Source organism: Electrophorus electricus, chromosome 1 (assembly GCF_013358815.1).
Source record: "Electrophorus electricus isolate fEleEle1 chromosome 1, fEleEle1.pri, whole genome shotgun sequence".
Taxonomy (NCBI): Eukaryota; Metazoa; Chordata; class Actinopteri; order Gymnotiformes; family Gymnotidae; genus Electrophorus; species Electrophorus electricus.
Window position 1 is genome coordinate 18,366,212 of NC_049535.1, and position 14,509 is coordinate 18,380,720.

At 38.7% G+C, this 14,509-nt stretch overlaps 2 protein-coding genes across 2 annotated transcripts; one reads left to right on the forward strand and one right to left on the reverse strand.

The window, feature by feature from the left end:
* Positions 1–340: 340 nt before the first annotated feature.
* On the reverse strand, positions 341–7,026 carry LOC113575309 (ras-related C3 botulinum toxin substrate 1). The gene is made up of 6 exons (XM_027006751.2): positions 6,681–7,026; positions 2,389–2,460; positions 1,850–1,967; positions 1,637–1,699; positions 1,388–1,547; positions 341–1,283 (listed from the first exon to the last, which is right to left on the reverse strand). Exons 1-6 carry the CDS (start codon positions 6,713–6,715, stop codon positions 1,153–1,155), a joined length of 579 nt encoding a protein of 192 aa, XP_026862552.1. The 5' UTR covers positions 6,716–7,026; the 3' UTR covers positions 341–1,152.
* Positions 7,027–7,466: 440 nt separating this feature from the next.
* Positions 7,467–7,805, forward strand: LOC113575304 (small integral membrane protein 10-like protein 2A). The gene has a single exon (XM_027006746.2). It carries the CDS (start codon positions 7,614–7,616, stop codon positions 7,803–7,805), a length of 192 nt encoding a protein of 63 aa, XP_026862547.1. The 5' UTR covers positions 7,467–7,613.
* Positions 7,806–14,509: the final 6,704 nt, after the last annotated feature.

The window sequence follows — 14,509 nt, forward strand, 5'->3', positions numbered from 1 at the left end:
GTGATGTGGAATGTGCACTGGCCATCACACTTGGGAGAGTGGTTTAAGGAAATATGCTAAACAAGCTTTAAATGTCACTATACATGGCATGTGTATGCTCTCTGAATCAACTACTAATTACTATCCAAAGACAGATTTAAGCAATAACTATGCTTATAGGACATATTTGATTGTTAAAGGTTAGAGTACAAAGAATTTTAGTAAAAATATTGTTTAGGATGAAAAAACTACTTCATAAATGACGTAGCATAGGTTTGACAGTAGGCTGTTGCTTTTTCAGTTTGCCATTTCTAGAAAAAAAACCCAAAATTTTTTACTGGATGCGTCATTAAAACACACAGCTGTTTTAAAGGTTTATTGTAAATGCATTAAAACACTTAAGGATTCTAATAGTATGATGTAGTGTCCTTTCATATACATGCCTCAGCACATAACCTTTATTTTTTGTATTTAGGGAAGTTTATGTAGAGTAGGTTGTACACACCCAGTCGAGCCCAACCCTGGGGTGAACAGGAGGTATATCTGTGCTTCTTTTCCAACATCTCTGAAGCTGTGTTATTTAGGGCCAACTGTTTTACAGTGTGAAGTAAACAATGTACAGCAAACAGTTATAAAGAAGTAATTCAAACATTGCCAGTAATGTCCTGTATCCATGACTACAGCCAGATTTTTTTAAGGTGACAGAACAAACCCCATCAATAGTTAATGAATATGTTAAAACTGGCATTCTGTCTTGCCTACCTTATTCATTAGCTCTTGTTCAATCATTTTTCAAGTCAGAAGAAAATACAACAATTATAGTGTTTGTAATGCAGTTATAGTGTTTGTAATGCAGATACTACATAATGTAGTGCTATTTGGCAAGACCTTCATGCTAATCCAACATAAACTGTAAACAAGCTCTTAAAAGAACGTGAACCGTTATAGGACAACTTCACAAATCTGTGTTCAAAGGCCGCAGGAATATTCTAATGTTCAGCATGTTTCTGTCTAAGCAAAGATGAATTTCTGGTCAATCTGTCCCATTCCTACATCTAGAGATTATCAGTTTTGTGAAGATAAAACTTGTACTGGTCGCCACAAAGAAGAGGGAAGCAGAATGAACATGCCACCTCATTCGTCTCTCTCTAAATACAGCTGGGATCACAGTGCCTACAGGAGGGAACATTTCCTCTTCCTCTTCTTCACTGGAGGGGGGCAAAGCACGGCTCGGATGGCCTCGTCGAACACCGTCTTAAGGCCACGCTGCGTCAGTGCTGAGCATTCCAGATATTTAACAGCTCCTAGGGGACAAACGTATCCCGCATGAATATCCTGCAATTTTTATTTTTGTCATGATCTTTTGAGGAATCAGTTTACACACACACACACACACACACACACACACCAATCTCCTTAGCCATGGCCAGGCCTTGAGGGTAGGTTATGGGAGTGAGCTTCTTCTCCTTGAGCTTCTCAATGGTGTCCTTGTCATCCCTCAGATCGAGCTTGGTTCCCACAAGGATAATTGGTGTGTTGGGACAATGGTGTCTTACTTCTGGATACCACTGCAGTGGGTCAAGATATGCATGAAATATGTTTGAGTATTTAAAGTGGACATCCGAACAGGACCAATTAAATCATTAGCTGGGCTTACCTTGGCACGGACGTTTTCAAAAGAGGCAGGACTTACGAGGGAGAAGCAGATGAGAAACACATCCTACACACAACAGATTGTCATCATGAAATCTACTGGGCTCTTTGTAATAAGATAACAATAATTGTTGGAATTTCCCCTACAGTATACATGAAAAGACTTGTCCCTTAAGATGAACTGAAAACAGGTTTTTAGCTGAGCCAGTCGCCTTACTGTCTGAGGGTAGGAGAGAGGGCGGAGCCTATCATAGTCTTCCTGTCCGGCTGTGTCCCACAGACCCAGATTGACTGGTTTGCCATCCACCATAACATTTGCAGAGTAATTATCAAATCTGCCAAAACCAAATGCCAAGTGAAATCAAATGAAAAGCTCAACTGGAAATGCATACATGTCTGAAATATGTTCAACTATGTCAGAGTAACAAGCAATGTGATTATTACAGTAAAAGCCTTAATGATCAATTTTCCTTGGTAGAACTGACTGACAATGGCATCAGCAAATAACTGATTAAGTATATCTATATGGGCTTAATATTGACATTTATTTGCATGACCATGTTAGACCACATCCCATCTAAGCAAGTAAGTGTAATGAGAATGCAGTGAATTTTCTATTAAATGTCTTTCATAAGAAAGCTAGGTTACCATTCTTGTGTCATTTGACAGATTTTAGTTTATTGTGCATCTCTAAATGTAACAATTTAAAATTAGGCAAAGTATACCCCTGTGGCACATGGCTGCATGGATACTTACACTGTGGGGATATACTCTCCAGGGAATGCATTGGTTGTGTAGCTGATCAGTAGGCATGTCTTACCAACCGCCCTAGAATAAAGCAGAACAGAATTATATTACAGATTATATTACAGTATCTGTAAGAACAACCTGAACTCCTCGTGGGCTGCAAATCCTGTGGTCACTACTTTTATTTACGCGAATGCATATTTGATCTGGCTAATAAGATCCTGTGTATGTACAATGCTGACAGGTGACTTTGCTAGTGAGGTGTGACTCGTTCTGGAAGAAATCCTTTTTGAGATTGCAACACAGCAAGCAGGAAATTAGTTGAGAGCAATAGGAGAGAGTAAACAACCTTTTCATTTTGTTCAGACTAGACTTGAGATAATGGCAGCTTTAGCAACACCTGAACTCGCAGACAAAGAGGCAGCACAAAGTGAAATGGAGATATTTTATCTTAAAAGTGAACAAAAAGGCCTGTAAACACCACACCATTTCTATACAAGTGCTGCTGTAAAAAGTGTCTCGCAAACAGAGGCAACATAAAACCTGACCCAACATTTGTTGGACAAAAATCACAGCCTTTTCAAGGATTTCAAAGAGCAACAGGTTGCAGTTAGCTAGTTCACATCCCTGTTATGTCCATGCAAGAAATACAGAGTGATCGCGAAGCCTCTCAGCAGAAGTAATACACATTCATGTATATTGTAGGAGTAATACAATCCTTTGTGTGTTACAGAAACATGGTTGGACACTATAAAAACATTTAAATAGGGAATAAAAATTACATAACTGCATGTAGAGACAAATTGAAAGGTTGGAGGAGTATGTATTTATATCATCATCACAGAATTACATCTTAGAGAGGATTTAAATCATGATCAAATTGAAGCGGTATGAGGGGGTATTATTTTATCAAAATGTAAGCCGATCTTAAATTGGTGCATGTTACACGGCTCCTTATCCAAGTAATTTATATGAATTACTGAATGAAGCATGCATCAAGAGTGAAGATTTTGTTAAAACAGAAGTGGTTATTGTTGGGGATTTTAATACTGATATTTGGAAAATGGATCTATGTATATAAGGCACCGACTGATTTACATCAATTGATTAAGGAACCACCAACAGTCTGTTCATCTACAAAGACCAATTGACCTTGTCTTAGTTTCAGATAAGACAAGGATAGTAATGTTTTTACATGAATATATATTGTTATATTGTGTTATATATTGAGGAATGTGTGGAGTTTTTTGTACTAGAAAGATTAAAAAAAATTTGCTTAATATGCATAATACTAACTATTTGAACAGAAAAACTAGATGCTCAAAATCTTATTTATGAATTTCAGTCTGGATTTATTAAGTCTCACTCTACTGAACAAGCTTACTTAAATCATTTTATCAGGTGTGAGCTATATAAAGGGAATTTATGTGGTATGGTAATGTTAGATTTGCAGATGGCTTTCATAGCCTGTCCCAACAGCCCACTTTTCTGTGATTTTATTTCTAATCAAATCAGTTCAGTGTTTTTCCTCCCTTCAGAAAATTACATTCCAAATTACGTACAGTTTTCACCCAACTCAACAGTCATCTGAATTTTAGCCATGTCTGGATACAAATGTCTGTGGTTTCACTTTGGAAAAAAAAAAAAAAACCTGACAGCTATTACTAGCAGTATTCAGTCTCCTTGCGCACATCCAGAGACCTTTGTGAAGCGCAAAACAAACAAAAATGGATGCTTGTGAAATGCCACTCAACCATTTGCTTGGTCTAGATGGTAAACCTTGCACCCCATTTGCTACTTGGGAGACATTATCTGGAGAGGAAGCCATCAATGAGAAAAGAAAGATCCCACAGGCTTATTAAAGGGGCGATTATTTAAACTCAGTGACTGGTATAAATCTTTACTTACTAGTTGCATCACTGTGAATTCCTTAATGTTCCAACAATAAATGCTGTTAAACTACTAACTGTCAACAAAGTTTTAAATTCAAACTGGCACGAACATCCAGGTTCAGAGAAAAAGCAACACATTTGAAACTCGCTAGTCTTAAAGCTTAGTCACCCAGATGTATAAGTTTCAGCACTGTAGAGATGTGCAATATATTTAATCACAAACATCCCCATTAAACTAATTCAGTCCAAACAGGGTTCACAATGTTGTATGCAGATAACTGTGTTGCTGTGACTGAAAAAACTCTCCGCAGTTACGTAACAATCTTGCATTTTTCAATCTTACACTGATTAGGCCATTTTACATTCAATACCTCTGCTTCATTTTATTTTATGTATTGCTCTCGTTGTACTTTGTGTTTTGACTAAAACATGGTTTATAATAAAGAATAATAAATGACATTTGACAATGTTTAGGAGATGTATGGAAATTCATGACATGGTTTCAATATCAAAACAAATTTAGGTATACTATACATTTTAAAACCACCTATAAATTAATGTGTAGGATTAACTAATGAGGAAAACAGTTTAAGTAAATTGACACTGGAAAAGGTGCTTGAGGTCATTTCAAGACTAGGCTCCGCATAACAGTTAGCAATTGCCTGACGCCAGGATTTTGTTGGCACTCGTTCATTTTTATACATATACAGGGCCTAATCCACACAAGATGCTTGAGATTGCTTAATAACTTGACATCCTTTGAGACTGACAAAGCCAAATGTATGATATTTTTTGGCTTGTAGTTTTAATTATATTAAGTCGTATGCATATGTATACAACTTAATATAATGCATAACGTAGCTTGTATACACACACACACACACATATATATTATATATATATATATATATATATATATATATATAAAAATATATATCAATAAAAAATGTAACTTGTTTGCTTCAGTTTTACCCTGGAGGTTCGAGGCTCCAAACTGAACAGTACTACGGTTCTGATGGTGAAAGAATTGTGGTTTTTCCCCTAGCATGGAGATGAAAGCTCAGACTATCCTTGAAAATAAACCTAAAACCCAAACAAAACTGGACAAAAAGGCAGAGGCAAACTTTAGTGCCCCTTGTCTGTGTGTTTCCGCAAGGAATAGCAACCCACTCCTTTACATTCTGGGTGTGCTGGCACTCACCAAGTCGCAAACTACAGTACTGCTTGAGGAGCACACCATACATCACAGAAAGGTGAAAATGCCACACACACACACACACACACACACACACACACACACACACACACACACACAGTGCTCTAATGAACCTAAATGCTCTATGTCAGAGTGCTTTATTGCCCAAGGAAGACTGCAAATTTTTCTTTGATGTAAACTGACACTAATTAAAAAAACAAACAAAAAAAAACAACTAGATGTGGTCCAAATAATCGGAATAACATTTAAAACGTATTACAATCAATTCTGTCAGATTGTAGGGAACTTCAACATGCAACTGGTTAAACCCCCTATATAGAACAGGACAAATACTGGCTATAGTGAGCTAATGATGCGTCAAACACCCCTTAAGGTACTGGTTTTCAGCTCGCGTGCCATTCCAGTGGATTTAATTGGGCTTTCTATCGATCGTCTTGGCAATAGGGGCTACTTTCATTACCACGATAAACTGAACCGCACCCACTTCTGAACTTTACAATTGCGTACCTAGAACAACCCACACGAAAAAAACGCCTTTGTAACAAAGACTGGACACAGGTGAAATGCCCTAACAGACAATGAGTAGCATTGCCCAGGTTTAATCTGTTCACTTCGCCCACTGCTAAACTTTCAGTACACAGACACACCTAACGAGTATCATGTTCAGTCTACAGCTTTAAAGCGTCAGTTTCAGGCAGTGAGTGGGGAAACATCAATGTAATTGATGTTGTGAATATTTGTACATGTTTACATAATTTTGAACCGTTGTAACCACACACAATTTGCATACGAGGCTGCCACCTCGTTAGTTAACGACATGCTAGGATAGCTACTCGTGTTCCTAAAGTATTTTTAATTAAGCCATGTACAGGATGTTTTCATAGTCCACTTTAACACATCTGACATATTCACTCGAAAAATAAATCGTCGTCTACAGTTTAGCTAATAAAAGCAAAAGTTTATTATAGGAGGTACTATCCCAACACTTATCGTCGCAAAACTTGCCCACCTCAGCTAACCGCCACCGAAATTGTCCATCCAAACATAGCTAAGCTAGCTACCTAGTTAGCGAAAAAATGTCTAAGGAATGAACTTAACGTCGAGCTCTGCTAGCCTGCTAAACCTAGCTAAGTCACGGACGAAGAGGTTTTTGCTCAAAACAGCAGATTACATTAATACGAAAAGCCGCTTACCCGTCCCCCACAACGACGCACTTTATGGCCTGCATTGGTCTGTGATATCTGGAAGCGTTTTCCTTCGGCTTGTGTGCCTTTACAAGTTAGCTAACCTAACTAGTTGTTAGCTAATGTGCGACTTGCTAACAAGTGCCCAGACCTAGCCTTCACTAGATTCCTAAAATATTTAGCAAAGTTTCTATTCACTATGCCGAATCAGTCGAACTTGAAATCTACTGAAAATTTCAACTTTTAACTTCACCTAAATTTTAACTTCCCTCTAACATTCCAACGTTGAGCTAACCGGATTCAACTAACAGAAAAGTTTATAGCCACCACCCAATAAAGGAACAAGCTTCGCAAAGTTACAAGTTCTTTTCCGGTTTAGACTTTTTCAGTAAAAAAGTCTGTTCTTCAAAGTATCTAATTAAATTGTTCTTGGAGACTTTTAAGTTGACTTCAGCAACGTTTGGCCCCAAGCCGGTCCAACTACAAATAAATATACAATTTAAATACAAATGATAGCTACCATATCAACCCAATTAGGCCAATTAAAAAATATTAACAATATTTGTGTTTGTGTTTTCTTTAAATACATTTATATAATGCCCAATGTAGTGGAAACATACAATCAAAGCGATACATTATATATTTTGAATAATACATCAAACAAACAATCGCTTATAAACATTTGAATTGAACAGAAGTCTAAAATGAATACTTGAAGCTCAGATATGCCGTAATGTGAGCGTTACAGGAAGTTGACTTGACATCCTTGCGTCTCACCATTTTTCCTCCGGAGGAGTAGACCAGTAGTGCAAGGTACAAGGGTGGAGCATGACTTCACCTATCTTGGAATATCCTTTTAAGATTAAAACGAGTATAAAATCATGCTCACCTAATACAGGATAATACGCTTTTGACCGAGGATTGTACGCCAAACAGCATCAGATGGCGGGACTGTCGTATCTGGTACTCCGATTTTCGGGATCCGCTGGTCGGACTTACGGGGTCTTTTCTAAGGGACTAACGAGGACTTTGTTGATATTTTTTGATCTTGCATGGAGACTCCGAATCAGATTCCCATATCTCTACCTCATTGCCTCGATGATGTTTAATGTGCGCTTACAGGTAAAAGTTTGACTGTCAGGTGCTAAGGCCGATTTTTAAAGCTCAGATAAGAACCTGGCATGACAATCCTGTCCTAAAAAAGAGCCAACAGTCCTCGAGTACACGACTGAGTGATACGTTCTAGACTAACGTTATGAATTGAATACGAATGTAGCTTCGAGCAAAACGACACATTACTCCAGGGACGGAACGATTAATTATCAGACCTTGTGTTTATGAATGGGATTAGCCTATCTTACGAGTGTAGTAAAATAGAGGCGTAACCCAAAAATGAAGCTATTATGGGGAGCTTGATAATGAGCCACAAATGTAGTTAATATTAAGTTATTTTAACGTCAGTTATTAGGTATGGTCTTAAGTGTTGGTAACTGCAGATCGTCATGTACAACATGACACCAAAGAATTAAGTGCAACGGTGCATTTGTACCTTACCTCTTTTTCTTGTGTGCAGGTTCACATTGAGATACATTAAGATACACCCATGAGTTCCCATCTGCTGAAAGCCCATCCCCCCCAGGGAGGAAGGCCTGATTCCTGCAGCTTTGGAAGCCAACCAAGGTCAAAGGTTCACCTGTACTGGGAGAAGTATGGACATACATGCTGGGGGAATGTGCGGCTGGACCTGCTGCTCAGCACCCCTCTTGCAGCCTGGCACTGCTCCACACATTTTCAAAGGCAAAGTTTTGCTGTGTGGTAGGCGGTGTGTGATGGAAGGAAATTTCAGGGTGTTCCTTTTTTTAAAACAAATAAATGCGTAGAACCATTTGGAACATCTGGTCATTTGTAACATCACTGAAGTGACCAACTAGAGCCTGGATATGTATGGAATGGGGATGGGGTTCATAGGTGGATTTAATTGGTCCATTACAGCATGGAGCTGTGATTGGTTCTAGAGGTGGTTTGTTTAGTGTTCCCAGATGCCTACACATGTGCATGCTCAGTTTGTTCCGAGGAGTATCAATTTGGCCATGTACCACTTGCCTGATCTCACTGCATGTCACCTAACATGCACTGATGAAGTCTGACTGTGGTCTATTTCTTAATCACTTTTACTATGGATCCTGTCTTGGAATGTTTTTATTTATTTTGTGCCTCCCACTCACATCTTTACACACTGCTCTGGGTGTAATACATCAAGTTGGCTTCACATCCTTCCCCAAGGATCTTAGCAAACATTAAGTCTGTTTTGAATATTTGCACCCAAACATAATTTTAATTGTTCAATTTGGAGAAGTTTCTGTCTATTTGATCAAAGTCTTGTGCTCAAAATAAAATAAGGGTGTGGTGACAAACAAAAAATGTATTTCTCCACCCATCCACTCCTCACTAACTTTATCCACTGCTTAGATCTGTTTTGGAAGATACTGTAATATTTATTTTGAATTTATTTTTTTGTTGTCTGATTGTTCAGTATATATTATTTAAATTGCATCCCACCTGCAAGTGTCAACTAGGTGATTCTTATATGCAACAAAATGAACGATGTTACTTAAAAAATATTTTTCACTGAAATGACATGTATGATTTGAATTTACTTGTTTGTTTGTTTTTTGTCAGTAATGAATTTGTGCATTATATGTGCAATTTATTTGAACATAGCTTAAGTAATGTTATAGCTATGATTTGAAGTTTGAAACAATAAATTATGGGAGAAAATTATGTTTATTCTATTTTAAACTTATAATGCAAATTTGTTTTTACATGTACACTACTTAGCAGATGCTGTTATCCAGAGCGATGAACAATAGTGCTTAGATGCCCCCCAAAAATGCCTGAGGCTAAGGATACCATTGACTGAGAACACTGTTAGAGAAAAAATACAAAGGTAGTACAGTACTTTTTAATATGTAAAGAAGATTCAGTATCCAAATACAATAGGCTGTGCTGTGTGTCCATGAAGACAGTGTATTTTCAGGAGCGCTCCATAAAGATTAATGATTCCTTTGTTGTAAAACGTCATAGCGGACGAACGTCTGCTTTTGGCCACAGAGTGGCAGTGTGGACCCACTATACGAGGAGGTGCAACGTATGCTTAAGAAGTACGATCAAAATAGAATTCATCGTTAGAGTTGAGAGAAATAAGAACGTGTGGAGGGATTAAGAATTAGTACTCTTACAATATTTGCTAGTATTGGTCTTTGTTTTCTAAATCTTCCTTTGAACCCTTTCATTGTATTCAGGATAGACGTGTTTGTCAAATGCAGACCTGTTTGTCAATCATAAGTCTAGATTAATTCTCATTAATGGGTAAGCTTCATAAAAGTTCATCTTATAGCTCCTGAATAGTTATTTTTCTTGTTCTTCTCATAATGTTTGCAGTTTGAATTAGTGATCCGAAAAGCAATGAAGTGCAAGGATGTTTGTATTATGCCAAGGAGCTTATAGTAACTGTTCCTCATGCGTTCCATTCAGTTAGTCACATCAGCCTGTTTGGGTGAAGTATTTAAAAATTATCATTTGATGTGGTTGAGTAGGATATGTGCAAACATCCTCCTCCTGAGTTTAGTTTTTATCTGCAGTGTTCTATGCAGCAACTCTGGAATGGGTTATCTAATAGCAAGCTACTGTTAAATATGTGTTGCCAAGGCAACTGCTGAAATCTTTGTGTGGCATCCCCCTCTGCACATAAACTACACATTTTCCCTCCGCTCCTGTGCAAAGAGGATTTACAGATGAAGAGGATTTGCCCAAATGAAATTGGTTTTGTATGGTTAACAATGGACTGGTCAGAACAGAGTGCATTGAATTGTGGATGAAAACTTTTTGTCTTCTTTGCATGTCAAAAAATTGTTTAAACTCATACTTTAGATTATTCTTAGACAACTACAGTGCAGTGTAGTTGTCAGTTTATGTGTTTTTCTGTGTTTGTGCTATGTCAATATGAGGCTGTGTTTATAGATGGGTGTGTGCAGTGTCTTACTTCAGGTGTATCCTGTGTGCGAGGTCATCCCACCACCCCCTTTTCTATCCATGTGCAACTCCACTGTTTATGCATGTGTGATAATTGACCTTTTTGTGAAAACCAAAACAGTCGCAATGAGTCACTTGAAATCTTTAATGGGAAATTATCTACATAAGTGAATGTAGCCTATGAACCCTTATGTTAATACACATGTGAATCTTCTGTACCAATGTTTTTGAATATTTGCTCCCCATACAAATAGTACCCTGTACTGCAATCAAAGGTTTCTTTTGATTTATTTAATATTACAGCACACAATGCTGTAATGTGCAGCATTAAAGTGCCATAATCAGAACTCATTCCATTAACAGAGTTGTGTACTTTCAACCTCTTTTTGATCCAGTTAAGATATAACTCACCTTACCTGTATAGGAAAACTCCAATCAAATCTATTGATCCTATTTTGTTGAATTTATTCGAACGGTTATTTGAAAAGGTCAGTCCAGTCTAGCTGGGATCCTGCACCAAGTGAAGATGTTTTTAATCTAATAAGCTTCCATCAAGCCAGGTAAGCAAGGGCCATAAATATCTTAAACAAATGTGGTTCAGCTATGTTGGGGACCAGCAACAAAAATAAATATAATAAGAAACATGTCTATAGACTCAACTGGTACAATATATACATGTAAATTAACTTAGATTAAGTCACATTGTTCAAAGCAACCAATTTCCATGAACTCAGCAAATTAGTTATTACAGTAAGGTTCATACTGAATTGACTTATATACCTATACTTCTGTAATGTCACAAAAAGCTTTCAGAAAAAAATTGAAATGAAGTTTGTGATGAAAGCTCTGGGTAGAACTTTTTATTCTGACCCAGGAACCATTTCTCCTTACTTGAATTCTATTCTCAAAATGAGATACAGGGTAGAACTGGAATTAGAACAAATTAGGAATTTTCCCCATCATCATAATATAAATGCACATTCAAAATCAATACAGATAAAATATCCATTTACAGACACACACACACACACACACAAATCATGTCCATTAATTTAAAAGCTTTGTGTTTGTAGTATCTTGAAGCACAACTATGTCCATTGGTTTCACAAAAGCGCCATTCCTTTGGAACCAGACAGAAGCCCCTGTTCTCTCCGTTTGGTGTGCTTACCCAGAGAGTGCGCTGGTGAGGTAAGCAGCAGGCGAGTCCATGGTGGATGGCCGGATACCCAGTGTTTCCTCTCTCCCTGCCCTCCACCTGGCCTTCACTCCACCCCCACCACAGGATACCCCTTTCAATGCCTCTTCCCCCAGCCTTTGGGAACTGAACTGGGGCCTTGTGGTTCAGATGCTACCCTTCTGGTCCACCAAGGTTTTGGACTTCATATCCTAATAAACATTATCATCACAGTGATAGTTGTACCCAATCCTAGTGTATGCTTCTTTGACCTGCTATTGCTAGAGTTTGCCAGTTGAAGAGTAGTCATGTATCCTTACAGTCATGCTCATCCTGATCACAAGGATTAGTATTAATGTCACATATTCAAATACATTACTGTATAAACTTTAACTGTGAATAATATGCTACTCAAATTATTTTAAAGGCAACAACATTCAGCATTCCTATGGGGGATGGGGTTCAGTTCATTCTTCTTAAGTGAGTTTGGAATTATGTCTGCGAATTACATCCAGGTGTTATGTCTGGGTGTGGATGGTCTTAAGTTAGTTAGGAGTTATGTCTCTGGGGTGGGGTGGGGAGGGTGGCCTTAAGCGAGTTTGGAGTTATATTTTGGGGGTGTATGGATGGGTTTAGAAGGGTTGAGGTTGCCTGACTGTGGTGTACTGGAGTTGGGTAATGGGATAACCCACTCTCTGGCAGGCAACTGGTGCTTAGGAAACAGCCTGTCTGCTCATTCAGGTCACAGCCAGCCAGCCAGCATCGGTCATTGCCTGCATCTTCACTGAATGACACTCTATTTGGCCAATATCATGCTGCTCTGGAGGATCCCACCCATGATGGGAGACTAAGTGCATTCTGGGAAAGTCATGCTGTACAGTAAACACAGGTATGCTCACTAAATCCTGCTTTGGTGAATGCAGACAGCCTCAGGGGGTGTGTGGAATGGGTTGTGCAGAATATTAGAGTACAGCATATGACCGAGCTTTTGCATGACCTGTCGCCAGTAATAAGTTCCAGATGAGAAATGCTAGCAGCCTGAGTTCATACCAGAGTGGGTCAGTATATGTGAATTATTTACCTGTGTGGTCTTTCATTTACAGTCTTGGTTGGTATAGTTTAGTGGATAACAATTCTGCCTCTTCTTTGGGGGACTGGGGTTCAACCAGCTCTCTTCTCTCTTCTAGGGTTCTTCCAACTTGTTCTGGGGTTCAACCACCTCTCTTCTCTGGGGAACTGGGGTTCAATCAGCTCTCCTCTCTGGGGGAATCAGGGTTCACACCTCTCTTCTCTAGTGGACCAGTGTTCAATCACATCTCTTCGCTGGGGGACTGTTCAATCACCACTAGCCCACCGATGGCCCAGATTCCTAATGCTACACTTCCCTACATCTGTAATATGATTGAAATTCTAAGTTGGTTCAGATAAGAGCATCTTCAAATGTCTGTTTCACAGTACCAATGGTTCGATTGGTTTTCAGTGAAATGTTTATCACTAGTCCCATTTAATTGCATTTTCATTTAACAGAAATTGCACTGAGACAAATAAAGAGACATAGAAAGAGGTGCACATTTTCTCTTCACCAAAGCAGCACATTAACCAATGGGAGAAATACACATGTTCTCTATGCACATGCTGGCCCCTATCTGGACATCTGATATTATTCATGTGTTATGCATATGGTCTGTTTTTCTACCTGAAGCTATGACATTTGCAAACCAAAAACTTGTGGTCACTTTTCCCTGGCTAAGTCTTTTTCCCCCTCAGGTTGAATCTGCCTTTTTGGAAGTGTCTCCAGCCAACTAATGTGAAAGAAGAGAAAACTAAGAAAACAGAGAGTTTCCTGGACAGTGTCAAACATCTGCTCTCAACAGGAAATACTCCCCCAAACTAGAGCCCCCCCCAATTCCCCAAGACCACCTCGCTCGCTTTCTCTCTCTCTCCAATACACATATTTCCACACTCAGAGATAGAACTTGGAACCCCTTTTCATGATTTTTTTATCTGACATGATCTAGCAAAAAATAAATAAAATTATATCTCTATAGACTCACATTTAATTCAGTCTAAGCAGATTTTGTTTGGCAGCACTTTGTGAAATTTTGTGTACTGACAAAAGGAGGACGAAGTATTCATCATTCACCACGAGCAGATAACAAACTTTATACCTCATAATGGCACGTTTTAACATCAGATTCAGTCTAGCTCAATTCACTCATACCAGAGTAACAAAAACATGTGCTCTTCCAGGCTGTCATCACCGGTCATAAATCTCGATCTGCTTCAAGCATATCTACTGTAAAGTGTGCCAGTCCCACTCCATATTCAACATGATGCACATTTCCTTATCCGAACGTTTGTACGAAAATTGTGGATTCCAAATATAGCCAGAAAAAAAAAATATCAGCGCCACATTAAATCAGAAACTTCTGTCCTGACTGGCGTAGTAGTCTGCTGTGTGTGTGTGTGTGTGTGTGTGTGTGTGTGTGGGGGGGGGGGGGGGGTGTCTATAGACCCTTTTCCGTCTGAGACTCTGGAATGCTATAATTGAATCCGTGTGTGGGCGAAAAACAGTGAAATAGTATTATGCCCCTCAGTGTCTACCCTCCCAGTTTATGCCAGGAATTCACTG

What these genes read in the sequence shown, in the direction of transcription:
- LOC113575309 (XM_027006751.2), bottom strand. Translation starts at nt 6,715, where the DNA reads ATGCAGGCCATAAAGTGCGTCGTTGTGGGGGACGG. An exon ending in TTGAAAACGTCCGTGCCAAG is followed by an intron (nt 1,548 to 1,636) that starts GTAAGCCCAGCT and finishes GACCCACTGCAG; the next exon opens with TGGTATCCAGAAGTAAGACA. An exon ending in GGCCATGGCTAAGGAGATTG is followed by an intron (nt 1,284 to 1,387) that starts GTGTGTGTGTGT and finishes TTTGTCCCCTAG; the next exon opens with GAGCTGTTAAATATCTGGAA.
- LOC113575304 (XM_027006746.2), top strand. Translation starts at nt 7,614, where the DNA reads ATGGCGGGACTGTCGTATCTGGTACTCCGATTTTCGGGATCCGCTGGT.